Raw genomic sequence first — 27522 nt, 5'->3', positions numbered from 1 at the left:
GTTAAGAAGCTCAAGTTAACTAAATTATAGATTAATTCCTCTGCTAGTATTATTTTCACTTATTATGTTTTTGAATATTATTTTTATTTGTTGAGATTATATTACATAATTTCCTTCCTCCAAAGCCTCCCATGTAGCCCTCTGCCCCCAGCTCTTTCAAGTGTATGGCTTCTTTTTCATAAATTGTTGCAGATGTGTATGTAAATACATATGTATTCATAAATGCATAGATATACCCTGCTTATTCTGTATAACGTTATTTTATGCACATTTTCAGGGCTGACCATTTGATATTGCATAATCAATTGGTGTGTTCTTTACTGGGGAAGACTGTTTCTTGCACACTCAGCATTCTTTAAAATCTCATACTTAGCATTTTCAATCCTATGTTAGATTGTCTAGGGAGCAGTTTAAAGTCCCCATTCATCCTCTTCTGGATACCTCTCATGGGTTTTGAACTTTTACCACATTCCCTTCAGCTTTTATTTTCCGTAGAACAATCCCAACTCCGTTCTTCTTCCTCATCTATTAGTTCTTAAAAGAAACTATGTCTCGGTGTGAACTGGGCATAGGGGACAAAAGATTGAAATACAACCTTCACTTTCAAAAGTATTGCTCTCACTTCCAAAGGAAAGTGACTATACGGGCTACAGTTGTGGTAATGTGTTCACAGTGGTTCCAACTGGATGGACTGAGGAATGACTTCAGAAAAGTAGAGGTTTGTGTGGAGGAAGTGTGGAAATTATAAAATTCACTTTAACTATTGAAAATAGAGCCTTGGGATAATGGTGTCTTATTCTGAGATTTAATAGTAACAGTATCTTCCATAATAGATAAACCTCCAGCGTTGTTGACCTAGAGTAAGTAACTCTTTTTTTTTTTTTAAGATTTATTTATTTATTATATGTAAGTACACTGTAGCTGTCTTCAGACACTCCAGAAGACGGAGTCAGATCTCGTTAGGGATGGTTGTGAGCCACCATGTGGTTGCTGGGATTTGAACTCCGGACCTTCGGAAGAGCAGTCGGGTGCTCTTACCCACTGAGCCATCTCACCAGCCCCCAAGTAACTCTTTTATATGAGTTTGTTTCCCCTCAGTGATCTGTCTGGAATCACATGGAGGATCTAGCGGCTCTGGGTTTGTGAAAGGCGAGCTCCATTGTGAACATTCTCGGGTGTGGCATAGACTCGATACAGTTTTTCACTGTTATGTTCAACAGTATACTCTAAGACAGAGGCAAATCCATTGTTAGTGGCTCTCTCTGGTGTCAAAGGGAACCTGTGTTTGTGTTATCTGTTTGAGTAAGATCGGATATGAAGTCTGACCCTCATTCACCAAGTCACACCTGGGGATAAACTGTGTTGGGAGAAGCCAACCCCATGTGCGTTTGGAGGAAATGTCTCCTCTTCCTTTGAGAATAGCTGCCTTCCCAGTCACACTACTCTGTCAGGAAATGGGCTTATTTTTAGCACAGAGCACTGTGGCATCTCTTGAGAGGGAAGCAGTGTAAGTATAGACGCACATGCATACAACATGTGTTTATGGCTATGAAGATGCATGTCAGAGTGATTTTCTGTCTTTGCCTCGAAGGTTTCACTAGATGCTTCTCACAGAGATCCATAGAAGGTAAAGTTTAAAAAAAAAATTGAAGACGTCCAGAGAGGGCAGTAAAAATTAGAAGTTCAAAGAAAGAGGGTATGACCAAGAAAAATCAAGATTTGTGCATCATTAAAGGAGAGAGGGAGGAAGGGGAGACAGGGACAGAGGAAAAAGAGAGAAAGATATGGGTCCATAAAGCACCCCTAAGAGGGTAACAGGCAGAGTCTCAAGGTGGGAAGCTGCATCCTGCCTCACGTGGTCTGTTTAGCCTCACAGAAGCAGTTGGTGCCTTGGAATGCCTCATCTTCACTAGCAACCCTGAAAAAGTGCCCTAAATAATTCCACTTCCTGCTAAGTCCACAGCAACTCACGGTGAAAGAGGGTGGGCTTCTGCTGCAGTGTGGGTAGCTCTATCCTCGGTGCTGAGGACTCCAGACATGACCGGATACACGACCCATAGCCTCTGTGGAGGTGACTTTCTTATGATTCCAGGCTAGTGTGCTGTATATTGGACAGAAAAAGATGCTTGGGTGGATTTGAATGAAAGTAATTTTCTTTTTATGTTCTCAGAACCATTTAATCACTTTAAGATAAGAGGGCTCTAATTATTAGAAATCAAGGAACAACAGCAAAAAACCATTTTTATCTAAATTGTTGAATTTAGAGTCTTAGAATGAAATTTCCAAAACAGAAGACAAATACCAAACATCGTCAAATATGACAGAAATTTTAAAATGCTTTTTATTTTGTGGTCATTAAAAGGGAGACAGAACTGCCTAGCATTGTTAGAATATGACGGTGGAACAGTGGTTATATAGCAAGAGATGCAAACACATATCAAGAGAAGTGTGTTGGTTGTTACTATGCATGGACATGCATGGAAAGAATTCAGCAGATTTGGCATGTCAGATGTACTTTTAATCTATGTCCATGGCTCTGGTAGTTTGAATGAGAGTGGCCCCCACAGGTTCGTGTGTTTAAAAACTTTGGCCTCGTTGGAAGCGGTACATCACTGGGGACAGTCTTTAAGTGTGCAAATCCACCACCATTCCTAGTTAGCTCTATTCGCCCCCTACTTTACGGACCACGATATAAGTGCTGAGCTGTTGCTCCAGTGTCAGCTCATGTCACACTGCTTCCCACTGTCACCATGGTGATCATGGGCTCCAACCCTCAGGAACTGTGAGCCCCGAACTAAAAGCTTTCTAATTTACTTTGGACATGGTGTTTTGTCAGCAATAGAAAAGTAACTAAGACAGAAATTGGTACCAGAGAGTGGGCTATTGCTGTGACAGGCTTAACTATGTTATTTTTTGGAGGAATGGAAGATATTGGGACCTTGGCCTGGGAAAGTGGTTAAATGCTGTAAATGGGGCTTAATGGGCCATCATAGTAGGAGTTTAGAAGACAATACTGCTGAGAGCAATGTGGCTGCCCTTTGTGACCTAAGAATTTGTTTGAAGCTAAATTGAAGGAAAAAAGGAAATCCCACATCTATGGGTTTAATGGGTCCCTTCCAAAATGCTGGTGTTAGCAATGTGATAGTACTAAAAGCTGGGGTCTGTCATGAAGGCTTCTTTTTTGTTTATGGGATCGAGATGTAAGAAGAGTGTTGGACTGATTTTGTTGGTAGAGAAGATTTTAAGACAAGCTAATATTTACTCTCAAAATATTGATTCTGTTGAGTAGTTATTACTAATAACTCTTATGCAGATCAATGAAAAGGGGCAATCAGGACAAATAGAAATAAAAAAACATACAGTTTGTGGAGAAAAAGAATACTAGGAAATTTTATGTTGGAATCAAGGCTTATGCTGAAGGAGATAAGGAGGGTCCAGATGCGAATGGAATAAAGAGTGATGTCTTCAGGGCAAAACTCCACACAGCCAGTGCTGCAACTTGTGGGGGGGAAAAGGCCCAAAGAATATTCTCCACCTGAAAAGCAAATATATAAACAGAGGGAGCCAGGCTTCATCCCAAGCAATGTGGTGCCCCCAGTCATGTGGTTCTGATTTTGGATCATGAAGGAAAGGGGGAATAAAATGGTTGTGGAATCTTCCTCCTCGGTTAAGGAAAGCCGCTAAGCCCCGCTTTGTTAGCAGAAGTGTCCCTGCATGGTAGCTCTAAGAATTCACTGTGTGAAGCTATGAGAGTGAAGCCTGGATTGAATTGCAGACCCAAGGATGTCTGCCTGGGAGAGCATTCAGCAAAGTAAGAAGGATGGAACCATCTTTGATATCAGAGATGGAGTTACAGAATTTAGCATTTGCCCTACTGGGTTTCAGTGCCATATTTCCTCACTCTGCCTTCACTCCTTCCTTTTGGAATGGTAGTTATGTTTTGTGCCATTATACTATGGTGTATTCTATTTGTTTTTTGATTTAATTTTATAGTGGGTTATAATTAAAATTGCCTTGAGGCTCAGATGAGACTTTGGATTTTTAAAGTATGTTAAGACTGTAAAAAATGAGAGGGACTTCTGAAGTTGGACTATATGCAGCACTTTGCATTGATATAGCTAGGAACTTGTGGAGTAGAATGTGGTTTGTATGAGCCCCCCCCCCATCCCCTGCTCATATATTTAAATATTTGGTGTCCCATTGGTGAAACATTTTGGAAATGGATTAAGAGGTGGGATCTTGTTGGAGACTGTGTCACTGGGGATGGGCTTTGAGGTTCCACGAGCCAACACCATTTCCAGTTAGCTCTCTGTGCTTGATGGTTGTGTCTCAGGATGTAAGCTTTCAGATCCTGCTCTAGCACTAAGCCTGCTTGCCTGCTGCCATACTCTCAGCCGTGATGATGATGGTCTGACTCTCTGGAAGGGTGAGCCCCAAATTAAATGCTTACTTCTATAAAGTGCCTTCACCATTGTGCTTTGTCACAGCAATGGAAAAGTAAGACCAAGGCTACGGTGTTGATGAGTCCTTGGAGAAAAGACTTTGCATTTCATTTTCTTGCTTGTTTCTTCTTCCACTTTTTGCTGTGAGAAGATGCTGCCATGAGCCTGCCCCTTGCTCTTATAATTTCCAACTTCCAGAGCTGTGAGAAACATATTATTTTTACATCACCCACCAGCTTTAGGTATTCCATGACCAGAGCATAAAATAGACTTAGGTACTTGTAGGTCTCAGACCTGAGTGTGCACCCACATCCTCAGGAGGTCTCTGGGCTCCACCTGAGATGCTAACCAAGTAGGAGTGGTATAGCAGCTGACAGTCCTCACTGTCATTCTTGAGAGTCACTTCAAGTACTGTTTTGTTACCCTGTCCTGCACTTATCCCAACCATGTATTAGATTTGTATTCTAATTCCAAACATTGAAGTTCAGAAGATAAGTGTGAAGGGGATGGGTAGCCCTAGACCCTGCCCAGTGGAAACATAGCCATGTATGCACACATGTAAAGACAAAAAAAAAGCCAGTAGAATTTATCAAAATCATGGGTTTAACCAAATATACATGGACCGCAACAGATAGTCAGTAGAAAGGTATTGGTGGGAAGGTTCTGAGGAATTTCATGCGTAGCCTCTGGTCCTCTGGAAGTGTTATGTACTTACATGGACTGCTTTTAGGCACTTGCGGCACCTTCTGTGACACTTTGTATGATCATGCTTCTGTCTTGTGTGATGAGAGCACTTCTGTGGTAGATGTAGCTTAGTGACCTCTGTTTCTGGAGGAAGTCAGCTGGGCTGAAGCTGCTGTGGGCTATAGATGGGAATAAGAGGGACATTGACATCAGAGTGCTTGGGAAGACGATGTTCTTTCTCTTCTCTGATTCTTCTCATGGAAACATGTCTAGGTTACGAAGTCTGTACAGAGTCACTCAGAGTTGAGAAGTTAGACGCCTCCTGAGTGCTGGGAGGATAGTCATAAGTCATATGCGACTCTGACCTTACACTATTTCATTGAAATATGATTCACATAGGAAGTTGTGCATACTTGGCATAAGGATCCATAAGAATACATAAAATTTGATAGGTCTTGGACTAAGGACATACCCGTGAAACCATTGGCACTATCAAGACTATCAACATGCTCATCATCTTTATCTTAGTTATGTTTCTATTGCTGTGAAGACTCTACAGCCACAGCAAATTATAGAAGAGAGAGTCTATTCAGGCCTTACAGTCTCTGAGTATGAGTGTATGACCATCATGTCTGGGAGCACTGAAGAAGGCAGGCATGGCAATGGAAACATAGCTGGAAGCATATGTTCTTATCTGTAAGTAGGAGGAATACAGAGAAAGAGCTAACTGAGAATGGCATAGCCATCTGAAATTTCAAAACCTTGCCTCCAGTGACACACCTCTAACAAGGGCACACCTCCTAATCCTTCCCAAATACTTCCACCAACTGGGAACCAAGTGTTCAAATATGCAAACCTATTTGGGTCTTTCTCATTCAAACCATCTCATCTCTCAATGAACTCTCCCATACATTGGTCATGGTGTCTTCCAGCAATAGAAAAGAAACCAAGATAACCCTTCAACATTTCTTCTTATGACCTTTTTTTAGTATCATGCATTCTTGATGGGAGCAGTTAATTAAAGATGTAACCCCTTGATACTTTTAAGTGCACAGCACAATATGGTTAGCAGTTTTCCACAGAGGGCAATGATTGAGGCTAGCATTTGGCCAGAACTCCTCTCAAGAAGTTGTTTTCATATAATGTGCACCAGACTGAGGTCCAGGGCTTGAAGGCTGTGCCTTCGGCTTAGGAAAAGAAAGTATAAAATTAATCAAGTTTTAAAATAAGCTTCAAAGTCAGTGAAAAATGACACAGTTCCTATAATGTGCTTAGGTCACGGCTTGTTACTGACCCTCCCTATGGCTTGTGAACTTTGGCATAGACTCTTCATACAGTTTAAAGTGAATGCTGAGAGGCAAGATTTAAACTTTCCCAATGAACTGATTTACTATCAATTTTAGCTAATGATTTATCTCCAGAATGCTGAAGGTTTGGTGTATAAAGAAGCTACAGTGCGGATGGCTGGTTAGTAATTAGTATAAGTGGTTTGCTGCTGGAGCTATGCTAAGTGTCTGTGCAAGGACTCTTTCTTCCTTCTACTGTGTATGTCACCCCTGTGAATGTTGCCATCATTGTCATCTCTGTTGCACAGGGGAAATTGGAGAATAAAGAGGTGATGTCATTTGGTCATGTGGGGCCCAGGTAGCAGAGCCAAGAGAGAATGACGGGCATTTGGCTACAAGCCCACACCTTCACCACTCTATTCTTTTGGAAATAGCATAGGATTCTGTGCTGTCCAGAGTTTTTCTGTTTTCACCCTTGGGGGTGGGGGGTAAACATTAAGGAAAAAGCAAAAGCAAATACTGAGGGGATTCTCATGCAGCCACACTTCTAGAGAGTTTTCAGTTGCTGTCTGTAAGCATTGGGTACTGCTTAGGACCCTGGGAAGGACCAGTAAAGAAGGCGGGTTTAGTAGTTGCTTATGTGCTTGATGGGCACTGAGATGCAAGAACAGCATGTAGGCATAGTGAACATGCAGATCACCATGACAACTCCAGCTGGGTCAGACTTTCCTCCCAAAACTCAGTCTCTATCTGCAGATGTGGAAGAAGAAAACATTACAAGTCATCTTTGTAACCAGGTTGCTAATCTAACCCATCATTCAATTTATCTCAGTTCTGTGTTCCAGCCTATATGGGAGTGAACTTCATTAGGTATGGGACATAGGGGAAGGCACACATGTAGTTTTGCAATCATTTAGAAACTGCCTGGTCCCTTTTAAGTCTGAGCTTTTAGTTAGAAGCCCTGAAGTTCTTGATCTCTTTCATTGCTTCTCTTTAAAGGAAGACTGGATTCTTGTGTTACAGACCTCTGTAACCACAATATTTTGATACACAGACACTCCTGTGTGAAAAGAATGGAGCATGGCTGTTTCTTATTGCTGTGGAATATTTTAGTTAAGTACCAGATGTTGTAGGTTACATGGATAGCATGTGGGATGAGCTTGGGGAAAGCACATGGAATTTTTTGCTGGCTACTAAATTCTTCTTACATTCACATCTGGTAGACTACAATTTCTTAGGAGGCTCAAACCAGAGGACCTGACAAGGAGGTCCTCAGAACCCTGGAAATCTTTTCCCATGCCACAGGCGAGGAGAGACAACCGGAGTGGAGAGATGGGCTGGGAATGGTCGTGAGAAGAATCTGGGCTTACACTTCAGGAGGAGCAGAGGCACCTTTCATGTCTGTATAGTCCAGAGGGCTAGATGAGAAGAGGGGTCGGCATTCTATGTATGTATGTATGTATGTATGTATGTATGACATACATGTCTGTCTGTCTATCTATCTATCTATCTATCTATCTATCTATCTATCTATCTATCTATCTACCTATCTATCTACCTATCTACCTACCTATCTACCTACCTATCTACCTATCTATCTACCTATCTATCTACCTATCTATCTATCTATCTATCTATCTATCTATCTATCTATCTATCTATCTATCTACCTATCTACCTACCTACCTATCTACCTACCTATCTACCTATCTATCTATCTATCTATCTATCTATCTATCTATCTATCTATCTACCTATCTACCTACCTATCTACCTACCTACCTACCTATCTATCTACCTATCTATCTATCTATCTATCTATCTATCTATCTATCTATCATCTATCTATCTATTTATCTATGTATCTCTCTCTACCTATCTGTATGTATGTATGACATACATGTCTGTCTGTCTATCTATCTATCTATCTATCTATCTATCTATCTATCTATCTATCTATGTATATATCTAATTCTATCAATATTTTATACATATATATATATATAATGAAATATAGTCATATACATAACCTTCAACACTACTTGCATTCCCCTAATACCTTTCCTAATTTAATTTACTCCTCCCCTTCTTCCCCTTCTTCTTCCTCCTTTTCTTCTTCCATGATAACACACTAAGAACAATTAATGCTACTCATATGTGCATGGGTCTAGGAACTTCCATCAGAGAATGGGAAACCTTCTAGTGGCCATGCCCTCAAGGAAGAGTGATACTCCCTTCCTGAACAGCTCTTATCTGCCAGCAGCACCTCAGTAACATGCGGTGCCTGGGGACCAAGCCCCATCTTTATTAGACAGCTTCATCTTTTTTTTTTATTTTTTATTTTTTATTTTATTTTATTTTATTTTTCTTTCCATTTTTTATTAGGTATTTAGCTCATTTACATTTCCAATGCTATACCAAAAGTCCCCCATACCCACCCACCCCCACTCCCCTACCCGCCCACTCCCCCTTTTTGGCCCTGGCGTTCCCCTGTTCTGGGGCATATAAAGTTTGTGTGTCCAATGGGCCTCTCTTTCCAGTGATGGCCGACTAGGCCATCTTTTGATACATATGCAGCTAGAGTCAAGAGCTCCGGGGTACTGGTTAGTTCATAATGTTGATCCACCTATAAAGTTGCAGATCCCTTTAGCTCCTTGGCTACTTTCTCTAGCTCCTCCATTGGGAGCCCTGTGATCCATCCATTAGCTGACTGTGGGCATCCACTTCTGTGTTTGCTAGGCCCCGGCATAGTCTCACAAGAGACAGCTACATCTGGGTCCTTTCGATAAAATCTTGCTAGTGTATGCAATGGTGTCAGCGTTTGGATGCTGATTATGGGGTGGATCCCTGGATAAGGCAGTCTCTACATGGTCCATCCTTTCATCTCAGCTCCAAACTTTGTCTCTGTAACTCCTTCCATGGGTGTTTTGTTCCCACTTCTAAGGAGGGGCATAGTGTCCACACTTCAGTCTTCATTTTTCTTGAGTTTCATGTGTTTAGGAAATTGTATCTTATATCTTGGGTATCCTAGGTTTTGGGCTAATATACACTTATCAGTGAGTACATATTGTGTGAGTTCCTTTGTGAATGAGACAGCTTCATCTTAAGAGTATATGCGTGGGTAGCTACAGTGCTGTCTTCATGAATGTAATGGCCGTGTCATATCTAGAAGGCAGCGTTTCACAGCTCTTGTCCTTGTCCTCCAGCCATTACATTCTTTCTGCTGCTTCTTCTGTGATGCTCCTTGAGCCGCGGTAGGGGTCGGTGGGAGGTTATTAAAGATGCCCCATGCAAGACTGAACACTCAGTCCCTTCTTTTCCACACCTTCACCAATTATGTGCCTCTGCATTGATTGCTGTATGTGCAGTGAGTTACCCTATAAGGACTGCACCGCTATGACACCAGTGCGCACGTATTCCCTGGCAGGTCAGGATTGTAGCATTCAGCCTCCGGAGCCACATAAAAACAACAGCGTTTTACCCTTTCAGCTATGTGTATAGCATCATCTAGCATGGTGAGGGCTAATGAGCAGGGAAGACTTTGCTGGACAGTTTGATGTTGGTCTGCAGTCACTGTATGTTGTGTGTTCTCGCCATGCAGTTCTCGTGGGCAGAGAGAGCAATGGTATTATCCTCTTTGTTTTAGAACTTCTGGGTGCCTTCCTGACCAGTAATTTGTAGGGAGGTATTTGTTTATGTTTAATAACTCATATCCTCTTGGATGGATATGTCCACTCATTGAAGTTGCCTCCGTTTGAACTCATTTCTTTTAAAGTTATATTTTGAAATTATCTTATTAACTAACTAGTGAGTTTCCATAGACTTTTTCATAAAAATTAGTTTATGTTAGCGTACCCATCCTCCTCCTGTGTCGCTCTGGGTCTGAGTCACCTCACTCAGTATAATTTTTCCAGTTTTGTTTGCAAATGTCATCATTCTTTATGACTCAGTAATATTCCATTGTGTGCATGTAGCACAGTTTTCTTGTTAATTCATTGGTTGATGGGCATGTGGTATGAGCCCATTTCCTAGCTAATGTGAATCGAGCAGCAGTGAGCATGGATGTGCATGCGTGTCTGTGGCTGGAAAGTTCTTTCGGAATGTAGCCTGCAATGATAGCTTGGTCATTTTCTAGTTACAGTTCTGTTTTCTTTTTCACCTCCAGACTTATTTCCAAAGTGGCTGTACTAGTATATACCCCACCCCCACAAATAGTGACTAAACATTCCCCCTTGCCACAGCTATACTACTATTTGTACTACAAATAAACGCTGCTTATTTGTGTTATTAACATGAAATCTTTTTAAATTTTTAAAAATATTTTTCATAATTTATTCATTTTTATTTACATTGCATCCCAAGTTTAGCCCTCCCACCTCTCCCCCTCCCAGTCCTGCCCCTTCAAATCCCTCCCCCATTGACTCTTTGTGTACCACCCCACCCTGGGACATCTAGTCCCACCAAGACTAATCACTTCTATCTCACAGAGGCTCAAACAGGCAGTCCGGGAAGGTGAACTAATGGCAGGTAACAGAGACAGAGAAAGCCCTGGCTCCAGTTGTTAGGGGAACATATGAAGACCAAGCTGCACATCTGCAACAAATGTAGGGGGCCTGGGCCCAGCCTCTACTCTCTCTTTGGTTGGTGGTTCAGTCTCTGTGAGCCCCTATGGGCCCAGGTGAGTTGACTCTGTAGGTTTTCTTGTGTTCTTGACTCCTCTGGCTCACGCCGTCCTATCCCCCGTTCTTCCAGAAGACTTCCCAGCACTGCCTGAGGTTGAGCTCTAGGTCTCTGCATCTGCTTCCATCAGCTGCTTGATAAGGTTTCTCAAGAGACAGTGACGCCTAGGTTTCTGTCTGTAAGCATAGCAAAGTATCACTAATTGTGTCACGATGGGGTGACATAGAATCTTAAAGTGCTTTTAATATACATTTCCCTGATGGCTAAGGATGTTGAGTGCTTCTTAAGAGTCTTCTTAGCCATTTATATAGTTTCTTTTGAGAATTCTTGGTTTAGTTAATAGCCCATCTTAGAAAGTATTTTATTTTAAAATGAAATGTACATGTCTGCTTGTGGGTTTGTGCATGTGAGTGTAGGTACCATCAGAGGTCAGGAGAGGGTGTCATGCCCTCTGGAGCTGGAGTTACAGATGGTTTTGAATCCACTAAAAGGAATGCTGGGGACAAAACAGGTCTTCTGTAAGAGTAGTTTACACTATCAATTGCTGAGCAGACTCTCCAGGTCCCATGGGTCACTTTCAGATTAGGTTGTTTATTTTCTCAATATTTAGGTTTCTTTGGTGGGGGGGGGGGGCTAATACTTTAGATGTTCAGGGCTCTAATGCTCTATCAGATGAATATCTGGATTTTTTTTTTTTGAGTATTCTATGCAATCTCACAGCAAATCTAACACCAAATCATCTCACACCCAGTGACGTCAGAGCAGGTCAGCTAGGGATGCCCTCGGGAAGGCTCAGAGCATTTACTCGTTTGTTCTCCCCCTTATTCTCTGTGTGTAGTAAGCTGACACAAAAATTTTGTGTGGTTGGATTTCCACATTAACAAACCTAGTAGGTTTCTGTAGACAATGGAATTACCCGGTTTCCTATTGTCTTCTTTTAAGGCCCTTGTCTAATATCCTTAGGTCTGGAACAACCAAATCTGTCTTACTGGCTTAAAATTTTTTGATTTATTATTATTTTAGTGTGTGTGTGTGTGTGTGTGTGTGTGTGTGTGTGTGTGCAGTACCCCTGGAGGCCAGAAGTGGGGATTATATCCCTATTGTGGGTACTGGGCACTGGACTCAGGTCCTCTGCAAGGGCAGCATGCTTTCTTAACCACTGGGTTTTTTTTTCCAGTTCTCTTTTTCTGTTTTTGAGGTTCACCTTTCATTTTCTCTTTTATACTATAATTTATGGATATTTTAAATTGCTTATGAAATTCTGAACTTGCATATGTATGGTTAGTGACTAATCTTCTTTATTCTGCTTCTCTTTCCAGATAGAAGAATTTCGAAGGCTGAGGACACATGTCAAGGGGGCAGAACTGGTGGAGGGCTGCGATGGGATTTTGGGAGACAATTTCCGACCTACCCAGCCCCTGAGTGATAGAGTCATCCGAGCGGCCTTTCAGTAGCCAGAGAGACCGGGAACAAACCCATCTGCATCAGTGTATGTAAAATTAGACAAGGAAGTGAGACACCTTAGCCCAGCATCCCAAAGTCATTCTACAGACTGACTGCTGAAATGCATGTCACTGTAAGACATTATGGTGCATCCTCTGGCTCCGTTAGTCACAAGTCAGGGCAGTCCTTTCGTTTCATGCAATATATTTTCTTAAATCTTTATTTTCTCACTTGAAAATCCTTGATCCCAATTTCTGCCTTACTGGTGGCTTTCCTAAGGAAGAACACGTGGGGTTAAGAGGCAGGAATTTGCAGCGGTCTCTTTAGCATTCACTTTGTCATCTGAAGATACAGCAGCAACTTCCTGTGATCATGGAGCATGAAAGGCCTAGAAGAATTAGCCTTCCTGTTTAGCACCTTGTAGGGTCATTTGTTCAGCGGTGTATGAAGGGCTGATTGGGCATGTCTGAAAGTCCTGGAGAAGTCTTTGTTGTTAGCATATGTTACTTATACAGGATAATAGGTTTATGTGTGACATTTTCGTGTATATGACCTACTTTGGTCATGTTGCTCCTGCCCTTTTACTCTCTTTTGTTTGCTTCTTAGAAGTGCTTTTTATTTGCTAACTGAAGAGGCATATATTTTAAATAGTATTATTTTATTGAATGACATATTGAATTCATCATATTTATTACTTATGCTTAAGAAGTTCACAAACAGGAGAAAGATAAAAAACACAAGGTTACTATGTATTGGAATCTTTCCTTACCTTGTAAGCCACCTAAGTGTGCTTTGGTCAGAGAAACTGTAGCAGACAGCTGCTTCCCACAATGGGGACACCTCTGCTACAACAGAACCTGAAGGAACAGGACAGAGCTGGGACTGGTGATGAACCCTTGAGAGTATGTCCTGATATGTGAGTTGTATTAGTAACATAGCACAACTGTGAAGTCACAGTTGAATGGAAAGTTCAAGCCTTGAAAAGCTCACGGTCTCATGACCTGCCCGACCGCTATTGATGGAGATTTTCAAAAGGCAATGATATCGTCAGTCTTCTCTTCTCTCTGCTTTTAGTCTGTAGTGGAGACTTTAGCTTTCTGGAGTATGCTTTGCTCACTCTATACTATACATCCTTCCTTTTGCCTATGTGACCTCTCAACTGCCTGGAGCTCAGCTTAAACACCAGTCTCAGTAGGGATTCATGCTTTTCGCTTACTTCATTTCCTGACCCATCTTCCATATAGCTATTTACGTCTTTCTTATTTTTCTATTGTATCTCTGTGGGTTGGGATTGATTTGTTTCATCATGAATCCGCTATAAGACATGATGTGTTGTATCTGGCTTGTCTCCAGGCCAATTAGTAGTTTCTCAGAATGCACGTATAGAACAGTCAGCCTCAGGTATTCTCATCTCTCAACCGGCCAGTGTAGTACTCCCTCTAACTTGAGACAATGAAGGTCCGGCAAATCCACCATTGCTAGCAATGGGAAAAGTATAGTAATTCAGATGTTTAGATGAGAAAGTCTGAGTGTGCTATAGGCCAAACTTCAAAATAGATAAGCCGAAGAAGTAAAATGAGTTACATCCAAAGTTATTATTGAGCATTTTTTCTGACTGTTGTGGGTGTACCCAGAAAGAAATACATGGTTCTGCCCTCACAGAATCTAGAATCTGAGGGAAGAAGTTGACAATAGAGTAGTAAGTGCTCAAAAATACACAGTTGCAAATAGTAATGCTTCATATGAGTGAGAAGAGCTCAGGAAGAGGCAAAGGAACTTCCAGGAAGGGAAAATATCTTTCTGCAAAGGCCTCATGGCATGCTTGCTGTGGAGGAGGCAGGGCATAGGTCCACTGAGATCCCTGAAGGAAAGCCTGGTGTGTTTAGAATAGAGAAATAGAGGCTGAAGTATGAGAGACCCACGCAGCAGATGTTGTCAGTCACACTAACGTATCTTGATATTATTCTGGATGTATCATGAACCTGTAAGGACCTTGACTCAGGGGAGTAACTTTATCCCATGTCTCTTTAATAGCACACCGTAAGAAGAAATAGAGTAGATTGAATAAAAGTGAACCAGAGCAGGAGCAGAAAGATTTTAGAAATCTGTTGGGTAGCCAAAATGATGGACATGGAGACCCAGACCTTAGATTGGAAGCAGTGGCAATGGAGAGTAAATAATGCATAGGACATAGAAATTATAGACGGTATCCACTGATGAACTGGGTAAGGCAAAGGTGGAAGGAGATAGAATTGCCAGATTAGGGAGCCTCAGGTTACCGTGCAGACATGGCCAAGTCCAAGAATCACACCACACACAACCAGTCCCGCCAGTGGTACAGAAATGGCATCAAGAAATCCCCGTCACAGAGATATGAACCTCTTAAGGGGGTTAGCACCAAGTTCCTGAGGAACATGTGCTTTGCCAAGACGCACAACAAAAAAGGCCTGAAGAAGATGCAGGCCAACAATGAATGCAAAGGCAGTGAGTGCGCGCGCAGAGGCCATCAAGGCCCTGGTGAAGCGTCAGGCCATCAAGTCCAAGATGCCAAAGGGCCCCAGCTGCAAACTCAGCTGCCTGGCTTTCATAGCTCACCCCAAGCTTGGGAAGCAGATTCAAAGCTGCATGGCCAAGGGCCAAAGGCTCTGCCAACCAAAGCCTAAGGTTCAGACCAAGACATGGGCCAAAGCTCCAGCTAAGACCCAGGCTTCAGCTCCCAAAGGTGTCCAGGCCCCTGTGAAGGCCCCACAGAAAAGGCTCCTGCCAGTGTGAGGACAGGTAGACTGCTGTGACACACCTAGCCACACACTATTTGCAGATGACCAGTGTCCTATGCTATTTTTACAAATAAACTCAGGCAAGATCTGTTAAAAAAAATTGTCAGATTAAATGCTGAGGTTTGGGTCTTAGGAAGCCATGCTTAGAATACCATTGAATAACAGCAGGAAAGTGGAGGAGGCCATTTTGGGATGAGAAAAATAAAGAGTTAAGAGTTTGAGTACGTTGACAAGGAGATACCTGTCCATCATAATAGTGGGCTTGTATAGGAAGCTTGCTAAAATTTCAGGTGTGGAGACGCACTTGTCAATTTTCTCATTGCTCGGACCAACTATCTGACAGAAACAACTTAAGGACTAAGAAGTTGTTTTAGCTTATAGTTTCAAAGAGTTCAGTCCATGGTGCTCAGCTCTGTCTGTGTAGGCAGAACATGATGGTACTAGGTCCTTGTGATAGAGGACCTTCATGGTAGACAGGAAGCAGATACAGAGAGAGGCCAGGCCAGGATACAGCTCAAAAGCCATTCTCTAGTCATATGTGTCCTCCAACTAGGCATTGCACCTGCCTCTCATCCTCTCCATCACAGGAATCTACCAAAATATTAATACACTGGGTTGGTCTGAGCCCCTGTGATCTAATGCTCTGCAAACAGTGCTGAGCTTTTTAATCTCCTGGGCATTTCTTAATCTAGTCATGTTGAAAATCAAAATGAAGCATCACACAAGATCAGAAAATTAGTCTGTGTGAGATATGAAAATATTTGTCACAGAGGAAAAAATGGCATTCAAATGGATCAGAGGGGTTATTTCACTAAGTGTTTATGGAATCTTACGTGGGACTTTATAGTAGAGGTAATTGAAAGCCAGGCCAATCACCGCCTAAAGGAAATTCATTGCTTGAACAGTGAGGTTGAAAAGCTGACATACACAGCTTGGCTGGCCTCCTTTTTCTTCACACCCTTAGGCTGGGGTCAGAGAAGGTCTCCACTGTGATGCGAGTGGCTTAGCAATGAAGGATGCATGTTGCTGGGGCTGGGGTTCGTAGAAAGGGCTACAGGTACGATGACTGGACACTTCTGAGAAGGGTGTTTGTTTAACTTTACAAATGGCTACCCAGTTGTTTCTCAAAGTACTTTCAATCCCACCAGAAAGAAAGCTCCAGGTCCTTCACACCACCAGCACTGTTGGGCTTTATTGGTCTTCCTAAAACAGCTATTATCACATCAAGCGCACAGATTAACAGTATTCATTGTGATATTTTACACATACATGTCTGTGTTTATGATGATACAGTGGGTCAGGTGAAGCAGAACACTGAGATTGATTTTAGTTTGAGCACAAATTGTCTGTGTCTGTGTGTGTGTGTGTGTGTGTGTGTGTGTGTGTGTGGTGGGGCGGGGGGAGGAGCAGAGTGTGCAGTTGAGCAGTTTGTTCTCTGGGACAGATTTTAGTGTTGAAGACTTTGAGCCTTGAACGTAGCAACCCAGAGCACGCACCAAGACAAGTTTTGTGAAGAGCAGGTGCTTTGTGTGTTCCTAGTTGAAGGAAGAAAGGGGTGCTGATTGGGCCTGTCCGTCCCTTGCTTTGTTTTTTAACATAGGTTAGTCACTATGTGGCAATGGCATTTGGGAAAAGACTCAACTGGAGGAGAAGATAGAACTACAGGAAGAGGCCCTTTAAGAGCGTAGAGCGGTACAAAGGGACCGGTTAGTGGTAACTTATTAGGCTTTACAGATAATGGCTGGTATTCACTCTGTAAATAGAATTAATGCAAATGATGCTTTTAGTGGCATGAGGCTATTGCCTTGAGTGTTTGACTCTTATCTGGTCCTAGACCAGAGTTGCTTCTGAGTATCTAAACATTCATCACTGTGCTGTGCGTGTCCTTTGTCCCTCTGTCTGTCTTTATTGTACACAGATACTGAAATCTCATGCTGCTCCTGAGATTTTGTATGTTAGATCCTTAACTCTTTGATAGAACAGTGATATTTACTTTTTCTAAGTTTTAAAGTAGTTACAGCTGAGATATTCATTTTCAAAGGGGAAAATCCTTCCAATTTTCTAATTCTGATTTTGTCCTTTTATGAATGCATTATTATCCTTTTGTCTTGAAATGCATAATACAAATGTAGTCTTAGTTCCACATGAAGTTATGTGGGAATCAGACTCATGGATGTTTTCTTTTATTTGATATATAATAATGCCCTAAGGCACATAATTCAAATTTTTATTAACGTGAAACTATTTGATAGTCAGACTTTGAATTTAATGCATGAATGTTTCATTTAAACTCTTAGAACTAAAGAGCAGGAAAATTCCATGGTAGTTATTCTCTTAAAAATGCTTAAAATAATTGAGATTTATTTCAGCTGTGCTTTTGGAATAACTTTAGTTTTGAAATTAAAATGACAGGTTTTTAAAATGTGCCGTTTCTGGACATCTGCAGAGCTTTGATAAGAGGAATTATTATTCCCACAAGGAATCTGAGACCGTTTTATATGAATGAGGATTTGGAAGTTGTTTATAGAATTAGCATGTAATTCACCAAGGTGCTAGGAATGCTTTGCTTCGGCAGTGATGGCTCACATTTCAGGGAGACTATGGTCACTATGAGGTCCATTATTTATTGAAGTTTTTTAAAGTGTTTATTTTTATTTGTGTATGTGTGCGAGTGCGTGGCACATGTGTGCAGATGCCCGTGGAGGCCAGCAGAGGGCGTCAGATTCTTTGGAACTGGCATTATAAGAGGTTGTGAGCATCCTGGTGTGGGTGCTGGAAACCAAACCTACGCCCTCTGCAAGCAGAAAGCTAATTGCTGTACTTTAATTATTCTTTGAATTTTTAAAAATTGGGTTCAGAAAAACCAAATCTTAGTAACAGTAAATAATAAAATCAGGTTTGCAGTCCAGTTTGCACATCGTGCCTGATATTATAACATTATACTATTAGATCTTCTGGAAAATAGTTATATCCTTTTTTTTTTATTAAGTGTTAGCCCACTTTAAAAGCCACTTGGACTGGTCACAGAGCAGATCACCCAAGACTCAAATATTATTCCATATACAGGTTTCCAGTGACGGCAATACATCACAATGATTTATTTTCTGCAAGCACCAATACATGTTTCTTTCTCTCATTAGATGTGCTTTCCTTCATTAAAAACAGCAACAACAAACAGAAAAAGAAAGAAGACCAGCAAACATCCTAGAATAAACCTTTTGCAAATTACTGCCATTTTTTCTTGGTCTTTGGAGCCATCCTTGATTATGTTGAAAATTTTCCAATATGTGCTTTTGCAGCTAATGGTTTTGTCTTCTCAGCTTTGATGAGGCAATATCCAGCATCGCTTTCATATCTGTTTTCTTCTGTAACCAGAAGCAATCCTAGGCTAGAAAACCACAAGGCCTTAAGGGAAAGGGAGGACTATGTATGGAGGGTAAAGAAAGCCTTGGTGTTGCAGCCAACCCATTATCCATCCAGGATGGAGGAAAAGATCAAAGCCATTTCACTTGGCTCAAACCACATAACATGGTGTTCAGGATCAGCAAAAGCTCCACAGACGGGGCTGTCTTCTGTTTACTAAATCCTAGAGAATTCTCTCAAAGTTTGCAGGATGATTTCAGTAATCCATGTCAAGATCTGGATCAGAAGTCTGTTCCAGCCTCTAGATCTAAGTCACAGCTGTGCCCTCCATCTCTGGATTGTAGTACATTCCACATGTAGTCAGTTTGACCACCAGGAAGAGCCATGCCTAAACACCAGGGATGCCCAAGCCATCTCTTAGGTTCAGATTATGTGATATGAAATGATTCTTAGCTTGAGAGCTAGGATATCAGAGCTGCATAGGCTCTCTTCTGGATTACTGCAATAGGGAAGTAATTCCTGTCTTGAAATCTGTCTCTTTACCTTTTTATGTTTTTAGAAATGTTAATAATTTACTGCATATAAAAATTCTGAAGCGATTTAATTTTTTTCTCACCTGACAATTTAAAAAGCCCTTTGATAAGAAGAAAAGAAAAGATTTTGCAGCTAAAAACTGTGTATGTCCAGCATTTGTATATTCTGACCCCTGAAATACAATCAATTTCATGATATTTAACATCAAGGAACATTTTCCAAAGAAATTCCTCATGACTGTGGCCGATTTATGTGGCCTAAATAGGTTCTGTATGTCTATGGCCCTATGCTCAGAAGATACATGTTGACATAGAAATGGATGTAAATAGGCACAAAGAAGACATATATCAGCCAAGGAGAGAATTTACTTCTCGGAGCTGTAAAGCAGACTTGTCCTGTAGATCAGAAGATCGGCGCTTAGAGAAGGCTTTTGTAGCACTGTGGATTAGAGACTTCCCAGTTCCTTCCTGTATGAGGTCGATGGCAACCTGGCTGCACCAGGACATGTTCCAGCAGAGCCCTTGAGGGCCTTTGACTTCTGGGCTTGTGTGATGAATGTTCTTCTCTCTCTCTTGACTAACTGTGTCATGGCACAGGAGAGGAGAGGCAGGAGGGAAGTCAGCAGAGGCTCAAGCTAACAGGGTTTTGTAGTAAGTCTCCAGCTAGAAAAGTTGAAAGCTAAAAGTAGAATTTGGGGAAATTGCCAAAAGTGCTAAAAATGAGTGCAGAATCCTTCAGAAATAACATGCTCCTTGACCAGGATTTTTTAAATTTAATTTTATTTGTAATTCATTTTTTATACTCCATATTCCATTTCCCGACCCTCAACATCCACCGTCCAACTGCTCCACATCCCACACCTCCTCCTCACCCCACCCCATCTCCAGGTGGATGCCCTCACCCCCATCCCACCTGACCTCTAAACTCCCTGGGGCCTCCAGTCTCTTGAGGGTTAGGCGCATCATCTCTGAATGAACACAGACCTGGAAGTCCTCTAGTGTATGTGTTAGGATCCTCATATCAGCTGATGTATGCTGTTTGTTTGGTGGTCCAGTGTTTGAAAGATCTCAGGGGTCCAAATTAATTAAGACTACTGGTCCTCCTACAGAATCGCCCTTCTCCTCAGCTTCTTTCAGCCTTCCCTAATTCAACAACAGGGGTCAGCTGCTTCTGTCCATTGGTTGGGTGAAAATATCTACATCTGACTTTTTAAGCTGCTTGTTGGGTCTTTCAGAGGACAGTCATCGAGAGATCCATTTCTGTGAGCATTCCATAGCCTCAGGAATAGTGTCAGGCTTTGGGACCTCCCTTTGAGCTGGATCCCATTTTGGGCCTGTTGCTGGACCTTCTTTTCCTCAGGTTCCTTTCCATTTCCATCCCTGTAATTCTTTCAGACAGGAATAATTATGGGTCAGAGGCATGACTGTAAGATTGCAACCCCATCCCTCACTTGATGCCCTGTCTTCCTGCTGGAGGTGGGCTCTATAAATTTTCTCTCCCCACTGTCAGGCATTTCATCTAAGGTCCCTCCCTATGAGTCCTGAGAGTCTCTTACCAACTAGTTCTCTGGTACATTCTGGGCAGTTCTCACAGCCTCCTATTTCCTGAGGTTGCCTGTTGCCATTATTTCTGCTGGCCCTCAGGGCTTCGGTCCTTTTCCCTCACCCAATACCAGATCATGTTCCCCTCTACTCCCAACTGCCCCCCATCCAGTTCACATTCCCTCCCAAGTCCCTCCCTCTCTCCTCACTTGTAATTGCTTTCTTCTCTCTCCCAAGTGGGACTGAGGCGTCCTCACTTGGGCACTTCTGCTTGTTTAGCCTTTTGATGCTGTGGACTATATCTTGTGTATTTCCTTTTTTTTGTTGTTGTTAATATCTACTTATTAGCATACCATCCATGTCCTTTTGGGTCTGAATTACCTTACTCAGAATGATATTTTCTAGTTCCACTCATTTGCCTGCAAAACTCAGGATTTTCACTAACCCCACATCCAGTAAAGGGCTAATATCCAAAATATATGAAGAAGTCAAGAAGTTAATCACTGGCCGGGTGTGGTGGCTCACGCCTTTAATCCCAGCACTCGGGAGGCAGAGGCAGGCAGATTTCTGAGTTTGAGGCCAGCCTGGTCTACAAAGTGAGTTCCAGGACAGCCAGGGTTATACAGAGAAACCCTGTCTCGAAAAAAGCAAACAAACAAACAAAGGAAGTTATCACTGAAAAACCAAACAACCCAAACAAAAAATGGGGTATAGAACTAAACTGAGAATTCACAACTGAGGAATCTCGAATGACGGAGAAAAAACTAAAGAAATGTTCCAAGTCCTTAGTGATAAGAGAAATGCAAATCAAAATGACCCTGAGATTCCCCCCTCAGAATGGCTAAGATCAAAACTTCAAGTGACAACACATGTTGGAGAGGATGTGGAAAAAGAGGAGCACTCCTCCTTTGCTGGTATGGTTGCAAATTGGTACAAACACTCTGGAAATCAATCTAGAGGTTCCCCAGAAAATTGGAAATAGATCTACCTGAAGACCCAGCTAAACCACTCTTGGGCATATACCCAAAAGATTCCCCATCATGCCAAAGGGGCATGTGTTCCACTATGTTCATATCAGCCTTATTTGTGATAGCCAGAAGCTTGAAACAACCTAGATGTCCCATGACAGAAGAATGGATACAGAAAATGTGCTTCATTTACACAATGGAATACTTCTCAGCTATTAAGAATGAGGACTTCTTGACCAGGATTTTAAGAGGATATTTTCTCTTGGCTACTGCGTGAGTCTGAGCACAGGATACTGTGGAAGTATAACTATATAGAGAGTGACTCCCACACTAGCATTTCATTCTGATCAAAAGTACTAAAGGGAAAATATAATCAAGTTAGGATTAGTAATTTGCTTAACAATTTTCTTAGTTAAAAAACAAAACAAAACAAAACAAAAACAGAGAATTTCCTAGAAACTCAGGTGGGCTATTTACAACTCAGCCTGCTCCTGAGTAAGTTGATGACTATAGGAATTGAATTACTAAGCTGTTCTTCCTCTTAGGCTCACCCCTCAGCCCACACCCCAGGAACACACCATTGGGAAGTCCTGAGTATTCTACTGGCTTCTGACTATTTAAATACAGTTTCTATTTGAGGGGCCATGAATTCTTTCCCAAGTTACCTTGGCATTACCAGCCTTTCTCTATTTACTGGAGTTTATTTCCACGTTCATTTAGCTTGGTTACTTTAGCAAGTTACTTTGGTCTTCTAATAATGTGGTTAGGAGTAAGTGTTATGCTCTACTAAAGTGTGAATTCCTATGTGCTGGAATTAAGTCCACCTGTAAAGTATTATGTTAGCTTGGTTTTCTCTAGGTAAGACTTCTAAGAACATTTACTATATCAGGGTCCAAGACAGTCTTGTATAAGGATACACCTCTGCACACTTTTAACCTGGGAGTGGCAGCAGGTTGCTGACCAGTAAGTGTGAGGGATTGCAAAGCATTCTTTGTGGTTCTAGACCTCCGGTGGTGAGGACCAGCACGACTAGCACACATAGGGACCTGGGATCCTCTGTTTCCTCCTGTCTCTAGGAGAGGAAGGGCAGAGGCAGGGTGTCTTCTTTTCATTTAAGTGTGTTAACAGCTTCATGGCCTCTGATTGTATTCTTTCATACAGACCTGGCTCTCTGCTGGCTTGTGCTCAAAGGCAGACCATGTGGGACCCTGGCTTCCTCACCTAGCCCCATAGTTCCAATATGTCATCAGTTTCTGCATATTTTCCTTCTAATAGCTTCCAGAGCTGTATAGCATCTCCATATCTGTCATCGCTACCTGCAAAGACACCGTCAGATTATGTAAAACTGATGTATGTATTCTACATAAACCTGCCGAGGAAAGACACGGATAATAGCGCCCAAGCTCATTCGTCAGCTCCAGTCAGTTAGAAGCAGCTGTGTGGAGAGCGGTACAGATTTTTGAATTCCTCTACGAGCACAGTGGGAAAGAGTATTGGGACTGACTGACGATGGCTGCCATTGGTGGGCATGGTTTCTTGTCTTGTTTTGTAGCCCATAGTTAAAGGTTACATTAAAATGTTGCTTTAGTGTTCTAACTGTTAACTATGGAATCTTTTGAAATGAGCTTTGGAAAATTTGTGTGCATTAGCCAGTACTATGTTGCCTTGTATTATCCATTACTGAAGAAGTAGAGAAACAAGTCAGAGTGGTTGGATCCCCTGATTTACTCTGTCAGTACATTTTTTTTTAAATCTCATTTATGTACAGATTAAGGCCCAGGTTAAGGGTACTAACCCCTATCCCACCAGTGCTCCAGTTTCTAATACTATATAGCATACTGCTTACATGCAGGAAGCACTTGAGAAACCTGAAGTCTCAGGGCTGGTAGGATAGCTCAGCCATTCAAGGCTATGGGCAAGGTTGAGAGCCTGAAGTCTCAGGGTAGAAGAGAAATGTTATTGCATCAGCAAGAAAAGAACAGGAGCCTAGAGTGGAAAAGGCTTAGCAAATTCCTCTAATTGGGCCTCTGATGAAATCCCAGGAGCGGGGTAGATTTGGAGATGTGTAGCCAACCTCAGGATAAGGTGACAGAAGCCTGTGTCTGGGACAGTTCATTTTCCTGGATGCAGAACCATTTCTTCCTTCCTACACTAGGAAGGGACTGCTTAGTTTTGTGGAGTCCCTTTCATGAGTGTACCAATCCCGGTCATGTGGCCTCTGCCTCTGTGACCTAACCTCCCTTTGCAGACTCTACTTCCTAATACCAACCCTATAAGAATTGGGAGGACATAAACATTTAGACCATTCAAGTATACATAGAAGAAATCTTGTAAGAGGACAGTGGATGCTGACATGAACCTCCCAAGGCCAAGAGACTGACTATTCAAAATGTTTTAGTGGAAATATGACCAGAACAAATGATGACTTTTAACTGTAAATTTTAGAGCTTTCTGTTGTTGTTATCTTTGTTTACATGGTAATTACATAGAGGTCTGTTTACTTATGTGACTATTTTAATTTTACTTAAACATCCAAGTTAATTGTTTCCATAACAGACTTTCAACAATCTATGCCCAGTATTTTTGACAGGATCTGAAATATTTATTTAGACTATATAGAGATGTCTCTGGTTGAGAAATGCTGAAATAGTAAAGTAGTGACGACTTCAGATGACTTTATTTTCCACTCCTGGGCTTATTCAGCCAACCCCTGTGAGTGGTCTGTGTTCTCATCACTCTGAGTTCCCATCATTCATTCTGTGATGTGCTTTAATGGGAACTACAGGTCTTCAGTGCTTGTCTATGGAAAATACAATGCTTTCAGAAGCTTTAAGGAGTGTGGTACTGAATTGGATCTCAAGAAATTCTTTAGTCTTTTGCCTGAAGATGTCCTTAACTAAATAATTCCAAATGGCTACTCCCCATATATAGAAAGAAAAATGAAAGCTTTGTTTTCTGGGACTAGTTCCTTCCGCCTTCACATCACTGGTGTGAAGTGATGTGAAAAGGGTACCTTCATCGAGTGCTGTACCTGCTGTTCTGTGCGGGATGCCCTCCTTTTCATGGTGATCCTCAGATCCCCAGTTAGTATATATCTCTGATGAACATTGATAGTTGTACTTTCAGTGCTCTCAGATCTGCATGGTCCTCCACTCACATGTGATTCCTCCACCGTGTGCTTCAGGAAAACAACAGTGAGCTTTTCGCAGGCCTACAAGTTCATTCTGAGTTTTCAAGAAGGCAGCAATGCTTCATTAATGTCATTTTTTAAAATATCATTTTTTTTTTACAGAAGAGTGATTATAATTCATGGGTTACAGTAAAAACAAATCACTGTAATGCTAAAGAAAAGAAATAAGAATAAAAATGTTGCTAGCATCACAATTATTCATTTGTGGAACATTTTGGTACCTGAAATATTTACATAAGAAGGCGGAAACCCATCCTTACTTATAATGGGACACAGTGCAAGCAAACCCTTTCTCATAATAGCTGTCCAAATTCCAATTCAACTTAATTTCGTTGACTTTGATTTTTGGACTAAAAGAATTAAGCTTGAACCGGTGAAAAACGAAGTATCTGTGCTTTCAGTTGGGACGGAATCAGACACACAGTCACCCTCACAGCACACCGAGGAGCGAGGGGGAGGAAGAGAAGTGTGACTCACTGTCCTGTATCAAATGGCTTTGCTAATTAGTGTAGTGCTAATTGAGATGGAGAGACTGTCACACTCTACCACATAGGTTTCCTTCTGAATCATTTTAAAAGCTAAATTGAGAGTTCCATAACCTCAGTGCAGAATGCAGTGGCGATTATTAGTAAGGACTATCCTACAGAGGGGATAACGGACATCAATGCTCTCGAGGGGTGGCTTCAGATGCTATACTGTACAGCATCTCAGGTAACGGTCCCAACTCTCTATGAGATACGTACTTCTTACCTTTATTTTAGAGATAAAGAAACTGAGGCAGAGAAGTGATGTGTAGCTTGCTTGAGGTCACAACTAGTCCAGCCATTCAGGTCCCCATGGGGTTAACTCCTGACAGTGAGCTGACGGGCATCTATGGATCTCTGCCCTCTCTCCCTTTCAGATAATTCCCTGGAAAAGAGATTATTGAGTGGGTGGGGAGAATGTATGTTTTCACTTGATGGGACGAGTTGCCAATTCCTCTGTGGGGTCACTAAGTCACATATGCCCACTCTGAATATTTTATAGAATGAGGATTTGTCATCTAGTCTGCCTCCCTCCCTTGGATTATCTCCTTTCCCTCTCTAGTCTATGCTATGGCAAACTAACCACTGAGATATTTCTTTGCCTTTGTTTCCATGACTCCAAGTACAATTGATAGGCATACATGGTTAAAAATTCAAGAAACCACAGCATTTGATGGCACACATCTCTGGAACTGTACTGCCAGTAATAGCCATCATCACCAGCTCCAGGTATCCTGGCATGGCCAGAGGCCATGTATGTGAGGTAGCATGTGCTTGCTGTGACCGTGACATGTAATGTTCCATATGGAATCATCCTGTGTATGTTACTTGTCTGCTGGTTTGATATGTCTTTTTCTCATTAAATCACTATATGTCATACCTATGTGCCTGAAGCCATCCTGAGAGAGCATTTATGTAGATTATCCACTCTGTAGGATAATCCTTACTAATAATCGCCACCGCATTCTGCACTGAAGTTATGGAACACTCAATTTAGCTTTTAAAATGATTCAGAAGGAAACCTATGTGGTAGAGTGTGACAGTCTCTCAATCTCAATGTTTCCCTCACTTTAAGAAAGCTGTAGCAGAGTGTCTCAGAGGTGGTGGGGAGGTGACAATGAGAAAACAGAACCTAAATGTTTCCACTAGTTGTTCTGCAGTATAAGTATGGAAGGGATATTAACATGTGTACATGTGATCTGTGTATGCATGTAATATTCCATATGGAATCATTCTGTGTATGTTACTTACCTGCTGGTTTGATGTGTCTTTTTCTCATTGAATCACTATATGTCATACATGAAGTGTTTATTAAGTGTAGGGTTTTTTTTTTTTTAATTTTTAAAGGTTTATTCATTTAATTTTATGTGTGTGAGTGTGTTAGCTGTATGTATGTGAGTGTATCACGTGCATCATTGGATTCCCTTAGAACTGGAGTCAGGAATGTTTGTGAACTGCTCTGCGGATACTTGGAAGTGAATCTGCATGCTTGGGAGAGTGGCGAGTGCTACTAACCCCTCCCTCCTTCTCCAGTGTAACTTTTAAGCATGTTCTAAAATGTATTTTCACCTGGGTAACTGCCAGTGTTCTCTTATAATCAACTATACTGTGGCTTAGTGACTAATTTTGTTAATGAACTACCAGAGTTCTATTTTAACTCAGAAAACTCACTGTCCCCAAGAGTTGTGTCAATTCATGACCCAACTGGTCACATGTTCAGCTGTTGTTTCTCTTCACTTTTACCAGTACAGAGTCCTTAGGAGGTTCTCATTGTTGCCAGTGTGCACACAGATGATGCTCACATTTCAGTCCTGTGATCCTTGGCTCCTCCCCCCACTTACTTGCTGCAGAGTGGCCTCAGTCGGCCCCCCTCAATCAGCGGGAGAAATCAGGGTCCCGGTACAGGTGGGCAGGAGTTGTCGGAAAGGGTGACAAACAGATATGGACACAAGGGAGTGTGGTATCTGAATGTAATTTGTCAAAGCGAACATCAGTCTTATATATTACAGAAAACAAAGAAGTTAAATGATACATTAAGGCCATCCAAGGAACAATGAAGTTATCTGATGCAAAACTACTTTTACAACAAA

At 41.7% G+C, this 27522-nt stretch overlaps 1 protein-coding gene across 1 annotated transcript in view; it reads left to right on the top strand.

Annotated features, from left to right (window-relative positions):
- Positions 1–27522, top strand: part of Car8 (carbonic anhydrase 8) — a 97549-nt gene that overhangs the window by 56865 nt on the left and 13162 nt on the right. Inside the window, exon 8 of the mRNA NM_007592.3 lies at positions 12412–12581. Coding sequence (NP_031618.2) covers positions 12412–12546 — 135 coding nt within the window. The 3' untranslated portion in view covers positions 12547–12581. The remainder of the gene's footprint in view (positions 1–12411; positions 12582–27522) is intronic.

Source organism: Mus musculus, chromosome 4, assembly GCF_000001635.26.
Source record: "Mus musculus strain C57BL/6J chromosome 4, GRCm38.p6 C57BL/6J".
Taxonomy (NCBI): domain Eukaryota; kingdom Metazoa; phylum Chordata; class Mammalia; order Rodentia; family Muridae; genus Mus; species Mus musculus.
The sequence above is the reverse complement of the archived record's forward strand: the minus strand, read 5'-3'. Positions and strand labels throughout refer to the sequence as shown.